Source organism: Alligator mississippiensis, chromosome 4 (genome assembly GCF_030867095.1).
Source record: "Alligator mississippiensis isolate rAllMis1 chromosome 4, rAllMis1, whole genome shotgun sequence".
Lineage (NCBI taxonomy): Eukaryota > Metazoa > Chordata > Crocodylia > Alligatoridae > Alligator > Alligator mississippiensis.
Window position 1 is genome coordinate 99,234,967 of NC_081827.1, and position 27,714 is coordinate 99,262,680.

Genomic DNA, 27,714 nt, shown 5'->3' on the forward strand with positions numbered 1-27,714 from the left:
TGCATATCTGCCCTGACTTCAGCTTGACATGCCTAGCTACTTCTCTCCACACCCCAGAGTGTAGTGTGAGTGTGTATACACCAGGGTGTGTGTCCACAGGGGTCGGTGTGACTCCCCCCTCGAAGAGGCACCAATCTATACCGTGAGCCCATGGCTCCTTGGCAGCCCTGCCCCGCCCCGCGCGTGTAGGGGCCCGGCAGGGCTCAGGACAGACCCAGCCTAGGCCCGTCCCTTCAGCCCCAGGCCTTTAGCCAGCGCCAAAAAGCGCCCGGCGGGCGCGCGGGGTGCGGTGGGGGACGTATCTCGCGCTGGCGGGAAGGGGGAGCTCCTGGCGCGCCGCAGCCGCCCGCTCGCGGGGGGGAGGGGGCGGGGGGAAAATGTTGCGCAGGTTCTAAAATGGAACGTTGAGCGGCGGCGTGGCCTGGCGAGGGGGTGTGTGAGCGCTGCGCGGGAGGCAGCGACCCGCCGCCGCAGGCACCGCCGCTGCCCGCCCTCCAGCGCGACGGGGAGCCGCCGCCGCCGCCCCGCATGGAGCTGTCCGCGATCGGGGAGCAGGTGTTCGCGGTGGAGAGCATCAGGAAGAAGCGCGTCAGGAAGGTGAGGCGTCCTTGCCCCTCTGCACGCCCCCGGGGGGGAGGCAGACCCCTGTCACTCCCCCACCCCGACCTGCCCTCCTGTTCTACCCCCCGGTGTCTGGATGTCCTGACAGCCCATCCCACCGCCCCCGGCATCGGGCGCGGGGGGGATCCCGTTATATACCCCTCCCAGCACACACACACGCACACGCACATACATGCATATATCTACACACATGCAGACACATACACATGTATATATACATACATATGCATATGCATCTACACCCCCCCCCCTCCCCCCGAGGTCCTGGGCTGCAGGCAGGCAGGGGGGCGTGGTGGGTACTAGCACCGCGCTGCAGGCAGGGGGCGCGAGGGGGGATCTGGTCCAGCTGCAGGGCATGGTTGTCGGCCACTTCCCCTCCTGCCAGGTTGAAGCAAGGGGGGCCTATAGTGAGGGTTGCCCCATTGATGCTTTTCCCCACCCCCTCCGCCACCTCCTAGTATTCAGGGAGAGAGCTCCCATCTTTGAGTGGTGCCCTTTGCAGGGGGAAGGCAGGAGGTTAATAATCTCCTTATCAAGCCCTGAGCAGGGCAAAGAGAGGCCTAGGAGAGGGGGAGACTCCCACATCCACCTCCCAAAAGATCATATTGATCCCTTAGCACCTTCCCTTAAATAAGTCCCCTCGTGTTGGAGACCAGGCAGCCTCCCCTCTCTGGTCCCTCCCTTCTTTCCTGTGGAAAGAAATACCCTTATGTTGTTTCTCTTCAGTTCACTCAGGGTCTTAAATTTGTATTGGAGGGGCTTTTGCCTTCTGTGTGGAAGCCGGTGGGTGTGGAGGGGAGAGGCTCTGCTGGAAGAAGAGTGTGGCTAACTTCTCTTGCTGTAAGCCAGTCATTTTTGCACAGCTTCCCAAGCATTGGGGGTTGAGTGTGCTGGTAGGTGCACGTGTGCACTGGTGAGGTTGGTGGGGTGATGGAGGAAACCATAGGGCAACTCTTACTAATTTTGTGTTGAGGCCCTGATGCAGGAGGGTTTATCGTGTAGGAAGGCATTGCCTTATGCTTAAAGGAAGTGAGAAATGGAAGAGCTGGCTTCCCATGTCTGGCACAGGGCAAGTTCAGTAGCTCTCCCCTCACCTCCACCTGCCCGACATGCACCCTCCTAGCATCTTTCTCTGTTAATGGCCACTAATTTGGGAGACTGTTTTTGGATGGACTGAGGGCACTAAGACTTTTCTAGGGGAGCTGAGAACCAACAGTGTTTGAATGGGAGGTCTTGGCATTCAGCACCTCTGAAAATCAGGCCTTGTATCTGAATTGGCATCCAAAATCAGATACTTCTGCAAATTTGGGTTTTGATGTTAGTGACTCAGTTTCTCCAGCTGCAAAGGCCAGGATATTGGCTACCTTCATGGCTTGCTGCAAGGATTAATCCTTAAACATGAAGGGTCTAGAGATCTTCTAATGGGAAGCACCTTATAAGGCTGTGTTTTCAAATATTTGAAAACTGAGCTCCCATTCAGGAAAATAAAACCAATTGTGTGATGCCCACACATGCTTTAGCTGTGCTGGAAGTTAAAGCTCTGTGTGCCTCTTAAATAATACATCTTCCATGTCTTGGCCATTTTGGCACCTATGTGTGAGTGTGTGTGCTTATGTATACTTGCTTTAACATTTCCCAAAGCATGGCACAGTGATTATGTGTTGTACAAGTACGCATTGGAGATCTTCAGCTGACTTCCAGACACCCCCATTTCTTCTTATTTTTCTCAGTGCTCCGTAGTGACCAAGTCATTGGATAACTTTAGATTATTTTTTTAATTGCTATTTGTTTAGGTCAAAAGGCTGAGGGGCTGTGAGCAGAGCTGAGTGTGAGTGGAGCATATAGCAGCTGGAATGGGGCATGCCTAAGAGATGCAAGATTTTAGAAGCCAAGAAGTATTTCTAATGGCAGCGGCGAACTACCCCCCTGCACTCCTGACGTGCTTTCCTCTTTGGTTTATGCTTGATGATTTGTGGTTTTAGGGCTGCTGGTAGGTGCTAGAGCAGTCAGTACTTGGAGAGGGGTTGGGGCTCTGCCTGTCAATATGGTAGTTACTTAGTAGAAAGCACCTGCAGAGTTGTGCTCCATGGTTGATAGCAGAGTTATTGGAGAGAGCTTGACTGTAGAAACCCCTGAATTATTCATTTTAACCAGGAAGAGGCTTAATTTGAAATGTAATGATGGGGAATAAGCTTTTTCAAGTGTATTGTCTGTAGGGAAGGCCAAAGGGGTTTCTGTTAATATCTTTTACTGTAGCACCCATATTGTTGCAAAGCTCACCCTTTTTTTTTTTTTTTTTCTTTTTTCTTTTTCTTTCTCTAGGGTAAAGTAGAATACCTTGTGAAGTGGAAAGGATGGCCCCCAAAGTAAGTGTTAATCTCTTGTTCTTTTTTTTCCTTTACTTGTCATCAGTGGCTTTAACAATATTTTGTAACACATTCTCTTTTGCCTCACCCCAAAAATTAAAATAAAAAAAGACTCAGAGTCCCAAACCTACCCTCCATACCTGTCGTCCAGACTGACTGCAAGACTGAGGCTGTGGGCCCATATCCCTTAGTGGTCTAGCTGTGTTTTACATGTATCCTTTCCCCTCTTAAACATTTAACTCAGTAGTTTTTTTAGATTGTCTCCATCTGTTTTAGAGAAGAGAGCTTCAGGGGAAAGTACAGGGGCTGAATGTGTATGTGTGTGGTGTTTTTGTTTTGTTTTTAAACAACTGTTGCATTCAGGACCTGGAACTTTTCCTTCTGGGGAAATTCTGAGAAGATCCCACCATATTTTTAGAGGTGATTTCCCCCCCCCCCCCTCTAGAAGTGCTATATTTCAGGTGAGACAAACGGAACCTTGCCTTTTATGCTTAAGGATTCCCTGTCACACTTCACAAGAGAGGAGCTACCCACTCATATTTACTGGTCATTATCCAGTTCAGAGAATTAGTGTTGCCTGTTCAAGATTTCTGCTCTGTTTTTCCCATGGATCTGGGAATTTTCTTTTTGTGTCATAAATGGTATTTTTTTAATGTTCCTGTGTGCTTTTTGTATCTACTCTATTCTGCCCCAAAAGTGGCTGCATTTCACTATGGAGGGACTGTCCCCTATGTCCACAGTCTGTAAAGTGCTTTGAGATGTAAAAGATTGTGGTACAAGTAATGTGTCGGCTGTGTGTCTAATAGGAACATCTACATGAAAGCATGCTGAATGGGCACACGTAGACAGACGTAAAGACTGAGGTTTTTTATCACTGCACCAACCTTGCAGAGTGACAAGGTTAGATGTAACTTGCTGTTGGAATGGGCTCCCTGTTCCAAAAGAAGTTTAAACATGGCCCTGGGTGCCTTACCATGGTGCATGCATAAATGTGCACACATATATGGTCTCTGCCTGGAGTTGGAAGGGGAGATTTTTTTCTCACTGCAAAATTCTGCAATCTACTTCACCCTAGGCAAGGGAATACCAGTCATTCCTCTGGGCCTGCTGCTTTCAGACTTAGTTTCATCTTTGTGTATTCAGGCTTTCAGGACAGGGTTATAGGTTGGAAGTAACTACCGTTGCAAGCACAACCCTCTGTTTGGGTCAGAACGCTGGTCATTAGCCAACAGTGCTTTTTGGTGCAATAGTACCTTTCTGCTGTGTTGCTGTGTCCTTCTGACAGCTATTTTATTTTGTTATGTGGTCAGTAGTCAGCAAGACTGAAGCTTGATGTAAAATATTTCTTCTTACAAAACAGGAGACAACACTGTCTTTTTCTTTTACTCCTTATACCCCTTGAAATTCGCAGTGAACCAAAATGGCATTGGGAATTAGAATCCACAGCTTCATAGGTTTGAGAGGCAAGAGGGATCACTTATTTTGCCACCATAATGCTCCCAAATAAAACATTGATTAACCTCATTTCTTTTTGAAACCTATTGCCTTCCTATCTAGCAGTGCTTCATTCCTAGTTGCTTTGATGTATAAATTCTGTTCCTTCCTATTATTGCTCTATGCCCTTGAACACTGTATACAGACATCTAGAGAGGAGTGCAGTGTTCATAGGTTTGCTTTTTCACCTCTCAGCATATCATTCTTCCACCTTGGTTTTCTCTTTACCTCTTTGTGCAGGCTCTAGCTGATTTCTGTCTCAGTTATTCCTATCATGATTTGATGGAAGGTGGCAGGGGATCTGTGCAAGGACTGCTTTCCTCCCCCTCCCCTGTATTTTTACCTGCCCCTCTAAAATTACCCTGTGTTGCACCCGTCAGATCAGTCTTTTGCAGTGCTGGAATCAGGGAACTGAAGAGTTACAGATCTGAGTCAGCTACAAGCTTGTTTACAACTTGGGTTGGAAGTAGGAGGGAAGGTGGAGGGGGAAGGAAGATCATATGATCTGTGTTTTGCCTGAGCGCCTGCGCTCTGGGGTTCTGCTGCAGCCGTGTGTGTGTGTGTGTGTGTGTGTGTGTGTGTGTGTGTCAAACTGAGCCATGTTTTTCTTTTTTTATATATGCAGTGTTTTCCTCTGCAGCTTAAGCTTCTTGCTTCACTGCAGTGGCAAAAGGAAACACCCACCAGTGTTTTGTAATAAATCCCCCTGCTCCCAGAAAAGGAATCCTCTAACTCTTTCCCCTCCCCCCATTCTAGGAATAAATGCCAAAATCTCTGTATCTGGGAGAGAGGGAGAGAATAAAACCTTCCTCAGGTCAAATAGCATCTTGACTTTGGCAGCCCACAGGCACTTAGGGGACTGGAGGCTTGGTTGAAAAGATGGGAGAGAGATAATTAGGGTGAGGGGAAAGGGAAGAGAGGGGTCAACATTGTTAACCCTGTGCAGAGTCCACAGTCTCTGGGAGGCACAGCTTGCCTTGGAGGGTTTGGGTTCAGTAGTTTTCCATTTCTCTCTCTCTGATAAATCTGTGCCCAGGTTTCTGGAACTGTTCTCAGAAATCTATAGTTTGGTCCCTCTTTTCTACCTGAGTGAATACTCTGAAACCTCCCCCACCCTCCGTGCAGGTGCACAGCTTGTAGCTCTTCCTCCAGGAAACAAGCCATTCTCCAACACTTTCCACCCTGCCCTAGAGATGCTTGTACCAACACAATCGCCTAAATCAAAGCAGTCTACCTGGTGGCCTGTGGGCCACATCCAGTCTGCAAGGAGTTAACGTGCACGGGCTCCTGCTCAGCCACCACTGCCCCCATTGCTTCTGCTGCTGTGGTGGAGGCGGCCAGAGTCTCTGGTGCAGGACAGCTTGGCAGGAGGCCCAGAGAGCTCCCTGCTCGCACAACCAGCACCATCTGGGGGTCTTGGGCAGGGGGCTAGGAGTGCTTACACAGCAGCAATGGGAAGGAGGGAGGGGGGATTGCTGACACGGTGACAGAGGGGGGTGCTCACGCTGCTTGCCTCCCAGGAAGGCTGCACGCAGCAGGGGTCCTGGGGAGCCTATACAGTCCCTGCAGCCCGCATGGTGTGCATCCCAGAACCCCCAACCTCCTGCAGGCCCCCCACACTCTGAAGTTAGACAGCCTTGCCCTAAATGCACCCTGTGGGCCCTGGTGTGTGGACTGCAGACATTTTGTGTTCAGGACGTGGATCGTTCTAGAACATTTTGTCCTAATAAAGCTGTCTTCCTCCCTGCTCGGATCGGCATTCCAGACGCACACCATCTCTCTTCCCCAGTCGCACTCGTCCTCTGAGTAATGAGCCTTCCAGAATTGCCCTTTCTCTTGCATTTGGTGTTTCTGTGCTGCAGCATTTTCCAGCAAGCAGCTTTCATAGAGACTCTGTCCCGTGGTTGTAGTTTCTCTTCTTTGATATCCACACGCACACCCCCACCCCCCCTTGCCTAATCCCTGATTCCTAATTTGGCAGTTTAGTGGCAGGGGTGCAAAATTAGACCAACAGCCTTCTTACACTGTGAAGCTGGCTTCTTGGTACTGAGCACAGAAGTGCTGCTTCTAGGCCTGTGCCCTAGTACCTGGCTTATGCTAGGTTGCTGCCCTGCCCCTTACAGCTAAATGCATACCCTTACCCCAATTTACAATTGATTGTAAAAGCTGGTAGAGGAAACACTTCTGGTAGCAGGAGGATAAATGAAGAGGGATAAAAAATGGCCAAAAGGTCTGAAGGGTCACTGTCAATTTGCTTTAGGCCTCAGATCGAGGTGTCTTAGAACAAGAGCTGGAAAAAACAACCTAAGTACTGTATCTTCTTGCATATCACATGCCCTGGAATAAGGTACACACCTTGTTTTTCAAAGACAGAATGAAGAGAAAAAGGTGGTTTTTTTTTCCTTGTAGCAAGTAACTGAGTAGCAGTAGCAAGGGAGCTGGGTCTGCTCACTCTTCTGCTGCGTGTGGGTCACATGCACGTTTTACTTTAGCTCTTGCCCAGAAAATGACAGAAACTGTTCCTACTGTATTTCTTGCACATAGTGTGCACTCCAGTTTCCAGGCACTGGTTTGGAAAAAGAAAAAGGTGCTGGTTTTGCTTGAGAATATGTGGTACTTTATTGCAGCCCCTCGGCTTCAGTGATCAAAGGAAATCAATAACACCAGCGAAGGCACTTACGCTGAAGAGTTCATCAGCTTCCTGTTTCCTTGCAAGCAAAGCCTGTTGTCATAGAGTTTAGTGTTTCACCATGCACTGGAACCTGGGTTTGTGTCCTGCATTGGTGGGAGTACTGCAAATCAGGCTTGCTAAACCTTTGGTGGTGAAGGCAGCTTGTGATACTCTGTGCTGAGTGCTGTAGCTGACTTTTGCTAATGGCTTGAAGAGGGGCCCTATGGAGGAAGCCCTCCCTAATCTGCTGTGACAAGCTGACAGCCCAGGGTTTTGATCAACTTAGGGAATGTCTGGCAGGGGTACAAGAGAAAACAGATGATGGGGAGTCTTCGGGCACTAACTGTGTTACGGCAGGCCCCATCCATGTGCTGAAGAGTGACTGTGGGAGGTAGGTTTCAGGGAGCCTGGCCAGTACTAGTAGTGGCCCCAGCAGAGAAAATATTTTATTGAAGTTGGGTAAATGTATTTGTTTGTGTGTTTTCTATATTCCTTCCTCATGTTTCTTCAGATACAGCACGTGGGAGCCAGAGGAACACATCTTGGACCCTCGCCTTGTGGTGGCTTATGAAGAGAAGTAAGAGGCCATGCAATCTTCTTTCCCTCTTCTAGAGACAAACCTAGTAAACTTAGACCCAGAACTTTTTGTGGCTGACAGAACAGATGCAACACGGGCAGCATTGCTCCTTACATTTCTACTGTCTTGCAAGTGTGCCTCCAACCTCACCATGACCATGGTCCAGCTTAGTCTCAGCCCTTGGATAATGCCACGGGACCTTGCTGAGGCGGGTCTGTGATATCAATACCTGGTCCCCCACAGCTTTTGGTACCAAGTCCTAAGCCAGCACTGGGTTGGTTTAAACCAGGGGTGGGCAATTATTTTGGACAGAGGGCCACTTACTGAGTTTTGGCAAGTCATCGAGGGCCGCATGACAGGCAGCCAGGGGCAGATAAATAATAATTTTCTACGTTTTTTAGGGGCCCTGCAGGCTGGATAGAATGGCTTGGAGGGCCGCATCCAGCCCCTGGGCTGCATTTTGACCACCCCTGGTTTAAACAGATCACAGAGAGGTGACAAACTTCACACCCCAAAGTCAAACAGCTAAGCTATAAAGTTTTCCACATAATAAGATTTTTCAGTCCCGCAAGCCAGGGATTTTTGTCCTCATTTATGGTGCAGGCCAGTGAGGTTTGGTGGTACGTGGTGTTTGGTTTGTTGTCCCCTCATGTTTTTGTCTCTTGCCCCCTCCCCTTTTCCCCACAGGGAAGAAAAAGATCGTGCATCAGGGTACAGGAAGAGAGGCCCCAAGCCAAAGCGCCTCTTACTGCAGGTAACTTTTCACTCTTCTTTGGTGTATTCTCTTTTATCCCCAGCTTTTCTGTTATGGTACCCATCAATCTTCCAGTGTGGACTTCTAACCCACTGGCTGTTTAAGGTGAGCCCTGGATTTCCCCCTTGCATTAATTTAAACCAGCTAACACATGTTACAACTACTAGGAAAAACTTCTTCACTGTCAGAACAGTGAGGCAATGGAATAGATGGCCTAGGGAAATTGTGGACTCTACATCGTGGGAAGTGTCCAAGGAGAGATTGGGCAGCCACTGGTCAGGGATGATCTAGGTGTACCTATGCCTAGCACCTCCTCCCTCACTCCAGTTGCTGCTGCACTGCTTTCCCCCCCTGCTACATGGTGGTGGTGGGGCAGTTGTTTTTTCTTGGTTTGGGTTTTTTTTTTGTAAAAGCCTTCCTTAGAAGCATTGTCTGCAGCCAAGGCTGGGCATTGTGACTGGGGTGTGCCAGTGCTCCTACTGGGACTTAAAGCCAGAGGTTTCTGGCTAAAGAGTCTTGCCTCTCTGCTCAGGGAATTTTATCCCATGGTCATACTGGTATGGACTGTAGGGTTTTTTGCCTTCCTCTGTAGCTGGAGGTGTAGCTCTCTTCCTTGAGATCTCTTGATCATAACATATCATTAACAACCTTTTCAAGAGTGGGACACTGGCCTCTGTGGTCTCTGTGCTTTACCTGTGGCGAGGTTAAGAGTGTTATATCTTGTGTAGCGTCAGGGTTTGCTGTGTAATTTTGCTAAGATGTTAGACAATGGATTTGTATAGGTTGGTTTGGATAGGGCTGATCCTGTCTTAAGCAGGGGCTTGAAGTAGATAACCTCTGGAGTTCCCTTCCAGCCTTACTTCTCTAGGATCCTAAGATTTCACCACTTTCCTTGTGCACAGAAGAATTTAAAATGCATAGCAGGACAGTAGAATGGCCTGGAATCCCTAGATTAGATATCTGCCCCGAAAGAGACACTCCTTGCTTGTGTGCTGTCTAAATTTAAGTTGAGTTATGGTGCTGTAGAATGCCAAAGTCATTAGCCAAATGGAGGTAGAGTTCCACAGTAGCACACGAGTGACCCTGATTCTTTGCCAGTGCTGTTTTAATGAGGTACTCAAATGAGATAGTAAAGATTCTGGGAGTAATTGGCTTTTCCCTTTCACACCTTTCCCCTGGTATTCTGCCCAAGGGCATGCTTTCAACTTTAAGTAGAGCAGACAGTGGGGTTTCCATCTACTCTTGTTACTATGGTAGGACTAATGGGTTCTAGTGAAAATCATGATCTTGCTGCTCTGAGCCCTGGACAAATACATTGTGAGATGCTCCTTGCCTCAGCGCTTATAGGACAGGCAGTGAGGGTGAGGAGAGATGGGGCAGAGAGGTGACAAGGGTCACTCAAGATCACACTGATCTTGGCATAGGTAAGACAAGAACCTGGGTCCTCTGATACTTTGATCAGTGTTATGTCAAGTGATCTTTCCTCTGTCAGGTGACTGTTCTGTGCTGCACTTGGTCTCACTGTTGGGCTCTGACTTCACACAGTTGTCTTGAGCCCTACCTGGGCTTAGTTTCTTCCCAGCATGCTTTTGCCCTTGATTGTTGTCCCGCCCCGGTAGGGCCCCAAAACCCCCGTTGTTTTTGTGCTGTTGTCTGGAATGCCCAATGCTCTTGCTGCACTCTTGCCCACAGAGGCTGTATGGCATGGACCTAAGAAGCACCCACAAGGGAAAGGAGAAGCTCTGCTTCTCTCTTTCAAGGAGATTCGGCAGTGGCGGCGGCGGAGGAGGAGACAGCAGCTTGCCAGGGGCCAAATCAGGGCAGACAGAGCTATCGGAGAAGAGTGGGGGAGGGGTCTTGCCATTCCCACTCCGGAAGCAGCGCAAGAACCAGAAGTATCTGCGGTTGTCACGGAAGAAATTTCCACGTGTGTCAAGCCTAGAGAGCCGTAACCGCAGGCGTGAGTTCTTCCTGAAGGACCCAGTGGCGCTTGATGCTCAGCAGACTCCCAGCGACTGGGATGGTACGCAGCCTGCCAGCCAAGAAGGTAAGGCTCAAAGCCCCATTGGACTGTGAATTCAGGGGCGTGAGCATGACCCTCAGGTCTTCCTCCTTGCACTCTCGATCAGCGTGGATCAGTTCTTCACAGTGCAGTCTCAGGCACCAGCTGGCGGTGTCATAGTCCCCATGTTCTCCAATGCCTTTGTGTGTGCAAGTGGTCCAACTAACCAATCTGCTTGCCTCTGCTGTGTTGCTTATCTGTTTTCTTATACTGGTAACCACTGCCATCCTAATACTATAAAATCACAAGCTACTGCTGTTAGTGCTGATTCCCCTCCCAGCTGCCACACTAGAGGCATGGCTTATCTCTGTTGTGGCAATGAACTGTGTGTTTTGTCCTGTTTCAGCACACGTTCATTTAGCTCACCTGGTAAAGGGAGCTGTTCCATGAAATAATTCATGTCTGAATCCTCTGGCAGTGCCACTTGAAGGCATGGGCCCAACTGTCCCTAGGAGCCCAGTTCTCCCCCCTTTATTGCCCCACTAATTCTCTCATTAAAACCGTGCATAGTTGGATTAGGGAGGGAGGGATGGGAAAAAGAATTGTAATTTACCTTATCTTACAAACTGAGTAGCATCACTTTGTGGCCAGCACCTAAGCAAAACTCAGGAGCTGAACAGGGTGATTCTGGTCCCTCAGGTGGGAGCGTACATTGCTCCAAGACAGCAGCGAACCATACATGATGCATAACACAAGCATTTGAAAGGGTAGCCTTCCTGAGGAGAGGTGAACCAGGGTTTACCTCATTTCTGGTAGCTTAGAAATTGTGGCACTCCTCATAGTAGTAAGTTGTTACCCAAGCTGGAAATAGACTGGACCCTAGTGCTAAGTAGCTTTGATAACCTAAACTCTTCCCCATCCCCCAGCCTTCACACCATCTATCTCCAGAGGAGAAATCCTTGGTTTCCTGTCTAAGTTGCTCATGGAGTGCCCATGTTATTGTGGGGCTGTCCTGTTGCATGTGGGTGGTGGGTGATGTGATGCCTGGCTGAGCAGCCTGTAAACTGCTTTGGGGTCTGAAAGATTTAAGCTGCTAGCAGTATCATATGGTTAATTTTCTGTTCTCCCCTCAACGTGCATCCCCTGCAGGATTCCAGTTAGTGTCCGAGTGAGCAGATTCTTCTTGAGGTGAGAGCAGGCCCACTTCAGGGGGCTGAGACGAGCCAAGAAATTCCCCACTTATGTAGTTGTGTACCTGAATTGGGACAACGGGGTGCAACAGGTGCAGTAATGGAAAGGGAGTCTTCCCTTTCTCTCTGCACATAGTTTCATGCTGCTCTTTGGAGGTGTATGGGGAGGGTGTTGTCTAGTTTGTTTTCCCACTGTGGAAGCAGAGGAAATTTTGAGGCCTAGCTTCTTCTAGCTAAGGGAAGGAGTTCAAGGGGAGTTAAACATGTGTTGAACTTTCTTTCCTCCCTGGGGAAGGAGTGAAGAGGGGAGAACTCTGTGCCTTTAGACTGCAAAAGGGTGGCACAGTTTGACTTTGGGGAGAGTCGCATCCAGCCCTTCCCCTGGCTGGGTTGGCACTGCAATGAAGGGAGGACCCTTCCCCCTAACAGGGCAGATCTGTACCACCTCTTGGCTGAATCCAGAACTGCCCCCAAGACTTGAGCTTGCTCCCACTCTGCGTGTATCAAAGCCTGGCAAAAAGGTAGTGTAGACTGCCCATAGGGGTCCTTAGCCCACGTGCCAATGTTGCTCTCAGGGCTTCTGTTTTGAGAGAACCTAAGAGCAGTGCTGGAGCATGCACTCAGGCTGTCTGTTCTGCCAGTTGGGGGGCTTGGATGCTCACTGAGTGGTGATGAATATGCAGGTGGGGCTTGATCTTTTTTTCAATGGCAAGGAGGCAGAATAGACATGGACTTAGACTGCTGTGGAATAGGGTGTCTGGGAAGAATCCAGAAAGATCAGATCCTGCCTCTTGGACTGAATAGGATGGGGGGAGTTGGGGGGAGTTGATTTTACACTTGGGTGACACACTTGCTAAGAAGGGGACTGAATAGGGTAAGATCTAGTTATCAGATATACCCAAAGAATTAATATTTTTACTTCTGCTTCGATGTTTGGGAAAAGGATGGGAAGCATATAATAAAACTACTGATGGACCCATAAGTCTGGCAACACTGCTGGGTCCTATCATCACCTGTGCACTGATAACTGTGTATGTGATCCTTGCTGCTCTGTCTTCTCTCTCTTTCTTTTGCGTCTTCCCCTTCCCCTTGGTTTCTATACAGCAGCTTAGATACGCACTTGCGTGTTGATGCATGTGCAAGTTTGGCACATACTGATGTCCCCTTCCCCATAGCCAGCAAGGATGCTCCATTTCCATCCCGCCATCTTTCTTTCTCTAACCTACTCTTATCTGCCTCTCTGTCTGCAGCAGACATGGATGCAGTTGATGGCAGCCTCCCCTGGATCCCCACTGTGCCCCCCAGCGAAGTGACGGTGACGGATATCACGGCCAACTCCATTACCGTGACCTTCAGAGAAGCACAAGTAGCTGAGGGCTTCTTCCGAGACCGGAGCGTGCAGTTCTGAATTTCCATTTTTAATGTCCCTAATCAGATTCTGTTTGGGTGGGGGGGATTATCTTACTCTAAAAAGAAAAAGAAATATCCAAAATGTTTTCTCTTCAAATGTTTACAGAGAATTTTGATTTTATTTGACTGTTGAAGGCTCATTGATTTTTCTTTCCTTTTTCCATTCAGATATGCAAAAACAGAGGGCAGTGTAAGGGGTGCCTGTGTTGCTAGCTTGTTCTAGTATATATTCACTAGTCTGTTGCTTTATATGTCTGAGAAGCTGCCACGCCTTTCCCTGGCAAAGACTTCCCTTTTAAGGCCACTTGCAAAAAATCTCTGTCTCTCTCTTCCCTTCACCCCACCTAAATTAGAGAGGTAGTTAGCTGTGTTAGTTTGATGTCAGGCAGAAGGCAGGGTAGAGCTTGCACCTTACTGACTAACTGAATCAGACATGCATAAGCTTTTAGTGGGCACGTCTACATGAGATGCTTACTGTGCATTAGCCTAATAACACTGCACAGAAGCGCGTCATGGCAAAAAAACATGCTAATAGCTTACTGTGCAGTGTTATTAGGCTAATGCGCAGTAAGTGTCACTAAATAACTGCGCCAGTGCTATTGTGCAGTAACTTTAGGTACTGCGCATTTAGTTAGTACTTTATTAAGAAGTATCTAAGATGCATTAGTGAACATGTAGATATGCCTAGTTAGTCTATAAGGTGCATCTCTACCCTGCCTTCTCTCTACCTTGCCTAATTTAGTGTCAGAAAGAGGGGATGGAGGTGCAGAGAGGCAGGCAGGAGGCCTGAACCCTTCTGTTCTCCGGTTGCTATTCCTTGTACAAAGAGGCTTTCCTTGTGCATTATTGTCCCTACCTTCTAGCTCTTTCCCTTATTGCAGCCAGGAGTGGTAATGGACCCTGCCAGTTGAAGTAACTCATGTCTTTTACAAGTCTCCTTCCTAAAGCTATTTCCCCTGTGGCTTAGCACTGTGGTGCATTTGAGGTACTGCAAATAATCTGCTTGCCTGGGAAGCTGAAGGAACCTTGTTGCAAATCATGCAGGTGGCTGATCCTTACAATGCAACTTCATGAAAAGTGAAGGGAGTGTTCCTTTCTCTGCATAATCCCGGAACACATGGGGGAGAGAAACTACCTTCGTCACCTCCTACCAAATGTAGGTTGGTAACGTATGCTCACTCTGGATTGCCTTTTATTAAAGGCACCGTGGTTAAATCATTTAATTTGGTATATGCTAAAATTGTGAGACTTCATCTTCTTCCATACAGAGACCATCCCTGTCCCAACCTCCTCTGATCAGGACCTCTCCCATTTAGCACTATGAAAAGGGCAGAGTGTTTGTGACCTTCTCTGGATACTAGAATATTTGCCAAACGTAGTAGTAATACAGCTACTGCCCCCCAACTGTTCAGTTAACTCTGCCATCTCTTTGTGGAAAGAAGGGCTCACAGGATGAGTGAAATGCTGCCTGGCAGTACTAGAAATCCAGAGATAATCTCACAGGCCTGGCATGCAATAACCAGTCAGATCTGAATTAGAAGTGAGCACTAATCGCCTAGTTTTGCTCTCTGGTCAGACTGAAGGGCACAAAGTAGACAGTAGAAGGACTGGGAAGAGGCTAGTAGACCTCTAAATTCTTTCACTTTTATTCCTCCTCTAAAGTAAGAGAAATTCTTGGTTCAAGGGTCCTATTAATAATTTTTCCCCCACTCTCATTCTCCTTACAATATCTGTGACCCCCCTGGAGCACTCCTCTTTGAGAGTTTAAAAAAATCTTTGCCAAGGAAATCTGTCTGCAGTTCTACAGACCCTACCTGATATTGCACTTAAAAAGGCCTTGATTTGTGGTGGACTACCTGTGACACTTCTTTGGGGCTTTGAAGAATTGCTTTCCTTTGAGTTGATAGTTTAGCATCTGTTCTTGCACACGCTCTTCCTTTCTTCTTTATTTTTCTCTATTACAGTTTATATTTATAATTCAAGATATTTAAATAGATTTCTTCCTATGGAAAATAAGAAGGGTAAGATGATGATAAATCCTGAAGTGTGGACTGTGGAACAGTACAGGCTGAAGTGCAATCTTGTTTTCTTCCATGGTTTCACCTCTTTTACCCTCTCTGTGGAGTATTGCTCTGTTGGGTTTGTGTTAGCTGCAGTTTCCCTTGATGCTGAGCTCTGGACCTCCACTCTTGTGGAGGTCCTAAGTAGTAAGTACTGCTTCTCTGCAGCTACTCCGCTGGAGGGCTTGGCTTCTGGCCTGCAGAATTTAGCTCTTCAGCTCCAAACATCTGCTTTTTACAAAGGTTTGGAATGTCCCCAAATCTTTCATTGAAAGTAGGTTTTACCTCTAATTGGATGTGGCAGCTCAAAGTATACAGAGATTCACCATGTCCTTAGACCAACATGGCTACAACCTAAACCCCTGCAGAGATTCACCATCCATTCAGAAGCTGTCAGAATCGAACTGATTTCCATTAGGCCATAGCACTTTCAGAGCAGTATGGCAGGCTCTGTATCTTGGGTATTTAAGTGCAAATGCACATCAAACAAAGAATATGGGACACTGTCCCAATTCCAAGTCTTAATGATGAAGAAGTGCAGAGGAGGAGGCCAGAGAGAAGGTGTTAGGGGAGGTGTAGTGAAAAATGAGGGGAGAAGATGGCTTAAAATAAATACAGACCTAAGATTAAGTATGTCAGATTTGGGGCCTTTGAGTTATACTTGTTTCCTGTTCTCTCTCTCTCTCTCTCTCTCTCTCTCTCTCTCTCTCTGTGTGTGTGTGTGTGTGTGTGTGTGTGTGTGTGTCCCTGAAAATGTGCTGGAGCACCTGTATCTTTCATTGTTTATTGCTGGAAGTCACTGGTCCTCAACGGGGGCATCTATGCATGCATTAACACGCTTTTCATAATGCGCATTAAATTTAATACCTCCAACACGAGGTACTAAATAAATGCACATTAGACAGTGCTAATGTACGCTAGCGCAAGCACATGCTTTTCAGGTGATGCTTAGTGCACATTATAGCCTATTCTACTGCGCATTATTTTATAAGCACTTTTTTATGTGCCGCTTTAATGTGCGGTAGACTAGGCTACGATGCATTAAAGCAGATGTGTAGATGTGCCTAAGGTATCTGAAAATCAGGGCCACTGATTGAAGTGACTGGCCTTAGAAGCTTAATTTCAGACACCCAAGTTTGAAAAACTTTTGGCTTCAATTTGTCATCCTGAACCTTTAGAGGAGGTTAGTTTTGACTGACTTTTTAAAAATACAGCTGTGATTACCTATATCCTTCCACCCAACTTAGTCTTTTAAATACTGAAAGAAAACTCTTCTTGGATATGTCTAGGCTTAGCCAAAATCCGAGAAGCAGCGGAAATCTTGTGTAGGGAAAAGAACAGACTTGTTCTTTCACTGGAACTTCATTCTGCTTTTCTCTCTTTGACACTTCACTGCTTACCTGCTGAGATTTCTGAGACCAAAGAATTGTCTCAACACTTTTCTTCAGATATTTTTGTGGGTTCACCTCCTCCCCCCAATCCCCCCCCCAATCCAACTGTAAATGAAAACAGTGGTATCCTTGCAAAGGGGACTTACTTCCCCTTTGCAAGGATACCACTTCCTATTTTGAATCTCTGCAAATTAGGTTACTTTTGTAACCTAATAAATCTTCCTCTGACATGAAATGGTTAACAAGATGCCTCGCTGGCCAGTACTACTTTGTGCACAAGTGAGTGAGGGAGTTAACTGTTATCCGGTTGAGATGCAGAACCTTGTAGATATGTGGGCTGGCTTTTTGAGGGGTGTGGGGGGAATGTTTTGTGGTAGGAAACTAAGCATTTATCTTTTTGATCATGACACATTAGCAGCAAGGCTTGTCTATTTTAAAAAGTCAGTCTTAAAAGGATTGTTTCTTCCTTTGTTTTAGTCTCTCTTTTTAAAATGTAGTTCTCTTCTGAAAAGTGACTGGAGGAGTGTCATTGTGGGGTTTCATGGTGATATCTCAGTGACTCTCAAATCATGTGCGCTCAGTGTACAAGTGTAGAGATGCTGTATTTTTTTTTTCCCCCTCTCTTTGCAAACCCAGACTGGGGCCTGAAAATCCAAACTAGGTCCTTTCTGGCTAACGTAAGAGAAACAAAGATTCATGAATTACAACTTTGCCAGCCATTCTGCTCAGTGCAAAAGCCAACACTGAATCCAGTTGGAGTTTAGTTTCATGATTCTATTTGAAACCTGAGCCAAGACTGGAATCCCGCTGGTTCTCCCATGGCTTTTGCCTCTGCAGGGTTGTAGGCAGTGAAGAGTGACTTCAGCCAGCAGAAACAGCAGAAGCGGAGCTGGTAGAAACGGGAAGTGCTGTTGTAGTTGCCCATCACAGCAGCTCTGCACCCGTGAGGATGTGCTAGTAGCTCTGTAGGGCAGGAAATGCTTGTTTCATGCACCTCTTTTTCCCAGTAGTGTTTTTTGTTTTATGGCAGGACTGTGGGGCCCAACTGGATTGGAGCCCCGTCGTTCCAGGCTTACTGAAAAGATGTTTGGTTTTTTTTTTTTAACCCAGATTGTTTCTGAACTAGCTAGCATTGCCCTATTAGCAATACTGTTAGGAACAGCAGCTTTAACAAAGGAAGACTGGTGTCTCTAGCACACCCCTTGTTTTCCTGCATTAACTTGGGCTCTTCAAGTCAGTTGGAGTTGTTTTTGAGGGCAGCCAGGATATTATTGCAGGAACACCCAAACACCATTCTGTTTGCCAAAGTAAACCCAAATCTGCAGGCAAAGTGATCGTTACTTAGCCAGACCCTCGGGCAGAGAGAAACCTATTGAGAACTGAGTGTCCTTATAGTTAGTGTTGTGAAAGTGTCCAGAAAGATTATTTTGGTGTTTCTAACAGAGTGTATGAACTTGGTTTCAGCCCACAGGGCCCATGGCCTTAGTGCTGCTTCCTGCTCTGCCCCAGCACCACAGTTTGTATTGCTTTGATGGTTTGACTGGAACAGCACGACAGGGCAGTTCACACAGCATACTTGAGGCAGCAGGCACCTCAGAGCTGGAGCAAGGTGCAGAGCAAATGGTTCACACCCAGAGCCAGGTACAACAGCTAGAGCCGAGCACTCTCCAAGGTTAATTTTGGGCTTTTGAGATGGGGAAGAAACAAAACAGCCTTTTTTTAAGGGAAAAAAAAAAAGAGACTAGTATTTCCTCATCTTCCACTCCTGTTTCATGCACTCTTTCTGAAACCTAGGAAGTGGCAGGGGGTGTAGGGAACAGTGTGGCTTCCTGGAGAAGTAGCAAGGGCGACTAAATGTGCTACAGCTGATCTGTGGGTTTGGCCCCCAGAGCTGCTCCTTATCTTTGTTGCCAGTAATACCCTTGCTAGACAATTCAGGACAGACCATGGCGTAAGCGGGCTGTCGTTTCAGGACAAGAGTGTATTGGACTGATGGGAGCATTCGCTGAAACTCAGGGTCCTTCCAGGGTCTGTCTGTACCAGGCCAGAACTTCATGAATGATGGTGATAAGTCCAAACCCTTTGGTTGTTGATGGTAGTTTAGTTAGTCCTCCATTCCCAGTGTTGCCAGTACTTACTGGTTTCATTAAGGTAGTAGTTCTCAACCCTTTTGGATTCAAGGCACCCTTCATTGGACTCTAGGCTCTGCGTCATGTTTGTGAATGAAGTGGCATCCAATTAAAACAACTAATATATATATTACAGTGCCTACCTCCTTGCAGAGGGGCCCAGCCCTGGGGGACCATCTAGACAGGAACAAATCTGAGCCTGTGTGTATCTGCTTATCTCCTGATACCTCACTTATCTCTTCACATCTTATGGTACCCTTCAAAAGTTTTGGTGGTGCCCCATGGTGCCTTCCATCCAGGAAGAGCACACACCAACTGCTGAAGCTTCCTTAGCCTGACGAAGGGTTTTTGAACCCGAAAGCTTGCTTAATAACTATTCTCCAACCATTTGGGTTGGTCTAATAAAAGATATCAAATTCACCCAAGGAACCTTGTCTGCCATGGTGTCCCAGCACTGGTTGAGAATCAGTACATTAAGGCAACCAGATCTTTCTGGACACCTCAGGCTGCCACTTCACAGTTTTTGGTTTTGTTGAAGATTTGCTTTGTAGCCTCAGAATAGATGAAGGTGCATTGGGCAGGGAAGGATATGAGGAATACAGGCAGCTAGGAGGTGGACAATGTCTCTAACCACAGGTAGTCACTGCATTTGAATACAAAATCTTCCTCTCTGTTCCCCCTAAGTCTGTTTGGCCCTTCGTCAGGATTTCAGAAAGGTAGACTAGTATTGCTCAGAGTTCTGGATGTGTATAAGAAGAAGCACTTGTTTTTGTGTTGTGTTGCCATATCTTTGAGGGTGAGGGAAAGCAGAGACTTGTTTTTGTGCTCTAGACAGCAGGCCAAGAAGGAGAATAATGATTTAGAGTGACTCTTAGGGCAGGGGGAGGGAAAAGATCATCTTGGCAAATTGCTGCAGTTTTTCCCTCTGGGCACAACTGATTGCTTTTGAGACAGTCATGTTGAAAGACTGTTCATGTTATCCTTTGCCCACATAACTTCAACCAAGGACATAACCTTTACACAGAAGTGAGTTTTGTAGACCTTTAACCTCATAGATTCCGCCTGAGCGTTGAGCCGGTAAAAGGGCCTGTGGGACTGTCCTATAAGTAAGCACTTGTAATGCAGAAGAGGTTGCTAACAGTGTTTGAACTGTCATTCAACAGTGGGGAGAAGGCGGAAAAATAATTGTGTGTGTGAGGGAGAATAGAAGGTTCCGCACAAATGTTAAAATCCAGTTCAAATTCTTCCTTAAAATGAGAAGTGCTTCCTGGGTAGTGGAGCACTTCTTTGCACCTGAGACTTCTGAAAGTGCAGTGGCAAAAGGGAGGTCTCCCTGGTGGATCAGAGGTAGAGAGGATCAGTCCAGTAGTGGAGGCTGATAGTGGCTGGTCTTTGGAGAGGGGATGAGACTAACTGGGCTTCCCAAGTTAGAATGGGTAGAAACCACACATTCAAAGATAAGGATTGTTTCCCTGAATTGTGGGTTGCTTATTACCCTGCCTGTCTCATGGGAGGTGTCTGCTTGGGGGGTGTCAGGAAACTGCCTTTTAAAATCTGTCTGTTGGGACTGATTTTAGTGTCAGCAGTGGAGCAGGCTTGAGTGGGATTTAAGGTTTGGGGAGGGGTACATTAGCCAGAAATGTAGTGGTAGCACAAAAAGCTCTTCACCACTCTGTAAAAATGTTAATCTTCTTTTTGGCTTTTCTTAAGTTTGTTTGAAGCACTTTGAAAATGCAAAGCACTGGGAGTGTGGAGTGCTCTTATCATCTCTCCTAAAAAGTGGCATTTGAAAAGACAAAGATGTATCCAATTCAGCCCCCTGGCTTGTCCTTGTCCTCCTCCCACAGTAACCATTCAATCCTTTTGTGGATGAAGGGTGCATCCATTGCTCTGGCCAGACCATGTGAATAAGGGCACTCGGAGGGAAAGGAGAAGACTTCATCGTTTCAAACTGGCATTCAGAGCACATGTTGCTTTCCTCTCCTACCACTCGAGGGAAGGGAACAGTTAGATTTTGCTGTTTTAAGTTCTTAGCCCAGACTGGAAAGATAGCTGAGCTGGGACCCAATAGGCAACTTCTGGCTGTTCCTTTGGATACACCTTTTTTCAAAGCTCTCTGTTTCTGACATATTGCACTTTAGTAACTTAAGGGGACAGGAGGTTTCTTACTCTTTGTTTTGGAGGCAACCCAGCAGCTCTTCTCAGTGGCTTCTGGACTCTTCCATGGCGTGTGTGTTTCCCCCTTCATCTCCAACAGAACGACAGCAAAGTAACTGTTAAAAAGCTTCAAACAAGTTCAATTGGCCATTTTTAGCAACCTGAGTAGGGAGATTTTTTTTTTCTTTCTTTGCTAGCCAGCAATTATGTTTGGAGGAACCTGTCTTCTTGCTGTATCTCCAGCACAAACCTTCTCTTCCGATCCTCCTGCACCTACCCGGTCTGGACCCTCTCAAGGCCAGGGCGTGACTTTACTGTCTATCTATTTTATATCCTTTTTTTTCACCAGGGGATGGGGTCAGGAGAGAGTGGGGATGGGAGGGTGGTTCTTGTTGGCACGATATAGCACCTGAGTGTTTGCACAAGAAAGCTTCCTTTGCACAGAATGAGCGTCTAGCTTTTGTACAGACTAATTGAATGTATTTGGGGTGGGAGGGAACCGGAGGGAACTAATCAATTCCAAACAAACAGCAGATATAAGTATAATGCCTTTTCTGAGTGAGTGCTTGTTGTAAATGGAGATTGTAATACAAATAAGAGGGTGGGCTGGAGTATAATTTGACGCAAAGTGTGGTTTTATTTTTGTACTGATATGGATAAGAGACTGTACAGCATCTATTTATTTAGATGATTTATGTGGTAAATGTTGCAAACAAAATTATTAAAATATTAAATATGAGACCTGACGTTTAACTAATGGCCTGTTTCTGTGCTGTCATTTTTCCCCTTGTGTTTTCAACTCTGGTCTTTCAGTCTCTGACCTCTTCCTTTTGAGGTGAATGTGTAGTGCTCTCAGCCCAGGAGAGATGGAAATTGCACACACGGCACTCCAACAAGAAGAATCATGTTTCCCCTGAAAAATGGGGGCAACAAGGGCATTTTCTGACATCCCACCCCCTTGTCATACTGTCGCAGGGGCCTTAGGGGGTTTTATTAATTTCATAGGGAAAGTGTGTTGGAGTTGCTAAGAATAGACTCTTTTTAACACAAAATGAAAGCCCCTGCAGGGATTAGAATAAAAAGGAAAAGCCACTCAGTGTGTGCTTGGATAGTTCTGAGAAACTTCCAGGGGTAGCACCAGCGTCCTTGCAAAAATGACAGTGTGGCCAGATTGCTCAGTGCAGGCATGGATTTCTCCATTTGATCACTTGTTTGTAGAATTGGCCAGCAGGACACCACAATGCAACTGCTCTGTGGCCAAAAGGAAAATGTAGTGCTGGCATCCCCCATACAACACACTGTACATGAACAGCCTTGGGGACAAGCTAGTCTCCACACAGCCACAACAGAGAGAGAGAGTGACCCTCTCCTGTTTCTGGAGGGAAATCCAAGGGAATCCATGAGTATCCTAACTGAAAGAGGCTCCAGGGGGTTTTCAGGTGGTCATTTGCATTGCTCAGCGATCCTTGGTTCCATTTCATCCCTGTAACATAATTTGTGAGACACTTCACAAATATCATTATACTGTATTCCACTTCCATGAACATAAATGATCATTTGCACATCCATATAACTGTGCATTTGGGTTTGTACCTCTTAGGTATAATTAAAACAAGTATTGTACAATGTTTGCTGGTAGGTAAGTCCCAGGCCTGAACACCCCATTGGTTTCAAGCCCAATGGGGAGAGTACCAGGGTTTCTATTCCTCCTCAAACCTGCTTTCAGTCTATTCAGCCTTGTTACGGTTGCAATGTGTAGTGGTAAAGCCTCTTGCTATGGCTCCAGAGGGGTGAGTTGGAGCCCCTCTCTAGACTTGCACCAAAGACCACACACAGTTGACCCAGCTGGAAATGGAAACTTGGCTATTCAAGTGGGGGACGTCAGATTCAATACTCTAGCTACATTGCATCACCTGTGTACCTTTGTCTATAGAAACTGGAGAGCTTCAACCATGCTAGCAGGATGAACTGCTAGGCTCAAGGGGGGACTTTGCCTTGGCTTGACTGTTGTTGCAGGTACTCTTGCTTATACTCAACCAATTCCCTCCTGACTGCTGTGCTGCAGCCAGGTCCTCTGATGAAAATATTGCACTAGCTGCACTGATAGGGTGGACATGGTCAAAGGCTCACAACTACCCTTTGAAATAAGCCCATGGGAGGCCTCTGCAGCAGGATCTTTTGAAGAAATGGCAGCCTTATGGGTGTAACTAGTTCAGCCCTCTGTGACCAGGAGTAAAGGGTGGGAGGCTGTTTATATAGCACTGCCTTGGCCCCTGTTCATACTCAAATGCTATGCACTTTGCTCCCTGTTCCCTGGCATTCTCAGCCTGTCCTCCTCAACCACTTTTGTGTGCTGTGAGGCTACATCTCCAATGCTTTGCTGCCCAAGCAATCAATATCTCAGGTCTTGTCTGCACTTGAAACTTGCTGCAAATACTCTATAGCTGCATTAAGTCTGCTGGAAGTAGTTTGCATATATAACATGGTTCGCCTGTAGTTGAGCTACATTTGTCTCCTTTCATTGCAGCTCTGCAGCACTTCGATGTTTTCAAAGGAATGCTTAGCATTCTGATCAGATGCCCCAGGGTGCATTGCTCCACTGGTGTGCTACATGCATTCTGGGATTTTTGGCATTACCTAGAGGAAGGCAATGGTTGTCACAGGCTGGGGGTCAAACTGCGTAATGCCCGTGATTCTTTTTGTTTAATCCTATTATCCAGCTGGTTTTCATGGGCCAGCCCATTGCCCTTTTCAGTCTGGCATCTAAGGGAAAATATTGGTCAGTGCTATGATTTCCTCCCCCAACTTGTCCCCCATGATGTATGATTTCCTCCCCCCAGTGATGTATGAGAGCAGGTTGCTGCAAGAGTATCTCAATTCGCACAAGGATTTGGAAACCTGGGTGATAGGCCATTTGAGGAAAGGAAGAATGAAATCCGACAGGCACTCCAAGTTCTCTTTTTGGAGAAGCTTCATCCTGTAAAGTGCTGCTTTTGGTCTCTACCACCCACCACTGACTGTTGGCACAGGTACTGGGATGACCAGCAGTGGCAGCAGAGATGAATGTCAATTTTTTCCCCCCTAGAAACCTGTGCAGTGCTCACCCTGGAGTTGCAGAACTAGAACATCTCTCCAGGATTTTCCCTCATCTCATAGCCACTGCTGTCTGGAAGTGCACTATACTTGATTGCTACTAGGCCGTGGCTAACTAGCTTGGTGTTCGGTAGGCTAGTCATCAAGACCAATGGTGTTTAATCTATCCAGCTCTGCGGGCTGGATGGGAGGTGTGGAGTTAGTCCTGTGAGTTGGAGCCTGCCTACAGGGTCAGTCCACAGGCCCATATCCAGTGTGGGGTTATGTGGGGTTGGTCTGCAGGTGTAACCTAGCATGCCAGCCTAATCCTGTGTGCTGGCCCAGCCCTGCTAGCTGAATCTGGCTGTGGATTTTTCCTACAGGCTATAGGTTGAGCACCGCTGATCAAGACTGTTCTAATGGAGGTGTTCACTGTTATCAAGAAAGCAGTGTCACTACAGGTCAGAAGGCTGGGCAAGCCATAGGATATTGTTAATGCATGGCACAGTTGACATTTTCCAAGTGTTTTGGGGATCCCTGTTGGGATCTGTGGGTCTAGTCTTCATTCTCTGCCTTCTCCCCTCCGCTTCAGCGATCCTCAATATGAAAAGGATATTTTTCCATGGTTCTGCAAGACCTGGTTGATCACTGAAAAAGGCTCACCAATACTAATGGCAAGGTCCAGCAGGGTCCACAGCACTAGGAACTTTATCATCTCTTGGCTGTGAGGTGCTGAGCAGTGGAACTTTGCTTCTCTGGTCTCTATGGATGAGGATGGCACTGTCATTTCTCCAGTGGCTCTGGGAGCTGCACCATACACTCTGCTTCCCTGACTTAATCTTTTCACTGTACATTAAGGTGGGAGAAAGCTGTTTAATTCTACCTCGAATAGATGCAGAATGGTATTTGGAAGATTGAAAGGGAGATGGAGGAGGTTGATGTCAAGGCTGGAGGGTGATGAGAAATGTGTCTACTTTACAATACCTTCTTGCTCTGTTTTGTACAAATCTTTGTGACAGCAAGGCAGAGAGGCTTGCTGATGGGTGGGAGAAAGAGGTAGGCAGACGTTTTGAACAGCCAGAAAAGATGCCTCTGTGCAATGCTGCAATTACTCATGAGCGTAGCAGTCAGGTGTCAGGCACAGTGCGCCTACGGTGAGGTGAGATGCTACTTGTAAACTATGCGTGTGCTTTTGTGGGAAGCTTTAATCATGCCTACCACACGTGTCTGGGTATATGGGCAGTGGTACAAGGATTTCATCCTACTCTGAGTAAGGAGCTTCATGGACTGCATGTGGGGATTTATTGTCACGTAAATTTGGATTTTATGAGACTGAAAGTTGGCATTTAAATTAATTGTTCACAATGGAACAATGAATGTACAGACATTCTAAAGTGAATTGTTGAGTAAATGTAATAAATGTACCTATTAAATATGAACAGTAAAAAATACTGAACACACCACAACGTGCAACGTCCAAAGCTACAGCAAGTCAAAATTGTAAAACAAACACTATATTAAAAGCCACAACGTTTCCTCCCACCCCCAGTTAAAAATCTGCCAATCTGCCCCTGTATGGTGGAGATTGTCTATGAAAAATCTTCATCTTCATGCACCATTGGAGTGAGTGTTATGTCACAGGACATGGAGGAATTGGAATGAAAGGGTAACAGGGCACACCTAAGTTGTGGCACACCTCTTAAGCAGAAAGCCACTGTGTTTTTATATCATTCACTATGGCTGTTGCTAAGAGATTCTAGTCAGTTCCCTGTTCTTTTCTTCTTCTTTTCAGGAATCTTTCCCTCTTCCCATCTTGGCTGGTGGTGAGGGTTGACCAAGTACAGGGAGAGAACAGTAAGCACGAGAGTAGTGGAAAGTTGAGCAGGACTCAAACTTCTGTGGTGGTTGTGGTTTTGTATGTGTAAAGTGGCAGTGTTCTCCAACACAGCTGCTCTTTTAATGATGGGTCTGGGACATATTAAAAGCCTGAGTGGGAATGAAAGCAGACTGACATGGCAGCATCCTAATGCTACCTGAACTAAATTTAAACAACACAAACTCCTCTATTAAAACATTCAGTTTAGAACTCTGCCTGTGATTCAGGTGGATCCTCTAGCTGTGATCTGGGAGGAATACTGGGGCTGAGACATGTCTGCCTTGGGGTTCACTAGACTGATGAGATCCTGAATTCTAAAACTGATCTCCTCCTGTCCTGCAATCTTGTCAACCTTGATGGGGGATGGAGAGAGCAGAAAAAAAATGCGATGATTGAGTAGTGGGGCCTCTGGCAAGTACACAGTTCAATGCCTCATAGTAGCTTTAGACCAGTTTTGCTTACCCTCCTGCCCATGGGCCAAAGCTGTCCTGTGGGGCTATGTCATCTGGCCTGGGAGACTCCCCATGGGTCAGGAAATGTGGTGGCAGGGGAATGGTGGCAGTGTTAATTGCTATAGCTTCCAGAGCTGTGGCAATTAACATTGCCACTGCTCCCCTGCCCCAAATTTCCAGACCAGATGCCAAAGCCCCATGCACCAGATTGTGCCAGCACGTGGGGTTGCTTTGCAGCCAGATCTGGTAAACAGGACCAGGGCAATGGACCACCGACCAGTCCTTCATGCCCCCGCAACTCTGGATTGGGTTTGTGGTCTGGCCTCATGCCACTCACCTGGCCTGTGAAGCCAGAAGGTTGAGTAACACTGTTTTAGACCAGTAGGGACCAACCTTTTTGGCAGGCATGCCATAGATTGGCTCTGCACCCTCCCCAAGTGCCACTCCAATCCTCTTCCCTTGCCTGATCTGCTGCTCTGCTTTCTGCTCCCTCTATTCTGTTTCCTTCCCCATGATCACTGCCTGCTCTGCTGCTCTGCTTTGTGCCCTTTCTGCTATGCGCCTCTTGTCCCCTTGTCGATCTCCTGCCTGCCATGCACAGAAGCACTCCATACCACTTGGCCACCCCTGCTTTAGTCCATGGAAGCTCTCCCAGAGGTTCTGTCACTGTCCTTCCCACTCTTGTAACCCAGTGGGAGCTCCTTTTCCTTAGTGCTGCAGTAATGTGGCTTCCTCCTCCAGAAATGGGTTTGAGGCTCTCCTCTGCCTAAGTATCTCCCATTCTCCCTGGAAACTACCCTAAGCACCAGGTGGTAGGTACTGTTGGGGGCATACTTAACCCTTTCAGACAAAACTGTTCCACTTTAATTAAAAGAAGTAAAGATTGAATGGGCCAGAAAGAGCAAGTGTAAAAGTGGGAATGACCCTGGCTAGTGCAGAGGGCACTTACTTTTCCAGAGTCCTGGCTTCTAGTCTATACTCCAGGGAATGCTCATGTGTATTACCTAAGGACTGTTTCATGCAAAATACACTGGTAATTTTTGGGGCAGAGTTTGTAACCCAGGATTCCCTTGCCCCAGGGAGTGCCCTAACCTCAGTGTGAGTGTCAGACTCATTCTTGCAGATGCTGTGTCATTGGAGTCAGAGATGCCGGGCTGGAAGGGACATCCAGAGGTCATCTAGTCTGACCTCCTGCCTAAGGCAGGATCATCTCTACCCAAACCATCCCATACAAACCATAATCTAAACTGTGCAAGACTGCCATCAGCCCTGACACAACACAGACCTAACACCCTAACCTGCCACAGGTAAAGCAGGGGAACCGCAGAGGCCAACATCCTGCTTCTATAAAATGTTCTCAACATGGTTGACAGGTTTTGTTTTGTTTTAATACTGCCAATTCCTATTTGACACTGCTGCGTCCATCTTGGGACTCGTGCGTGTGCACCTAACAGTGCTGGCACACCGCACAGGATCTCAAGCTCCCGCCCCG

General features: G+C 47.0%; 1 protein-coding gene across 3 annotated transcripts; it reads left to right on the forward strand.

The window, feature by feature from the left end:
- The first annotated feature begins 397 nt into the window (after positions 1 to 397).
- On the forward strand, positions 398 to 27,590 carry CBX7 (chromobox 7). 3 transcript variants are annotated; one of them, XM_019489465.2, is made up of 6 exons: positions 398 to 597; positions 2,944 to 2,987; positions 7,664 to 7,729; positions 8,417 to 8,483; positions 10,176 to 10,530; positions 27,346 to 27,590. In XM_019489465.2, exons 1-6 carry the CDS (start codon positions 529 to 531, stop codon positions 27,402 to 27,404), a joined length of 660 nt encoding a protein of 219 aa, XP_019345010.1. In that variant the 5' UTR covers positions 398 to 528; the 3' UTR covers positions 27,405 to 27,590. The 3 variants fall into 3 exon arrangements, with proteins under 3 accessions (XP_019345010.1, XP_014463297.1, XP_006276300.1); XM_014607811.3 differs by lacking the exon at positions 27,346 to 27,590 and adding an exon at positions 12,929 to 21,579; XM_006276238.4 differs by lacking the exon at positions 27,346 to 27,590 and adding an exon at positions 12,926 to 21,579 and having other exon boundaries at positions 399 to 597.
- The last annotated feature ends 124 nt before the right edge of the window (positions 27,591 to 27,714 follow it).

Coding starts and splice junctions, on each gene's coding strand:
- CBX7 (XM_006276238.4), top strand. CDS start 529: ATGGAGCTGTCCGCGATCGGGGAGCAGGTGTTCGCGGTGGAGAGCATC. Junction 8,484..10,175: donor CAAAGCGCCTCTTACTGCAG/GTAACTTTTCAC, acceptor TCTTGCCCACAG/AGGCTGTATGGCATGGACCT. Junction 10,531..12,925: donor GCAGCCTGCCAGCCAAGAAG/GTAAGGCTCAAA, acceptor CTCTGTCTGCAG/CAGACATGGATGCAGTTGAT.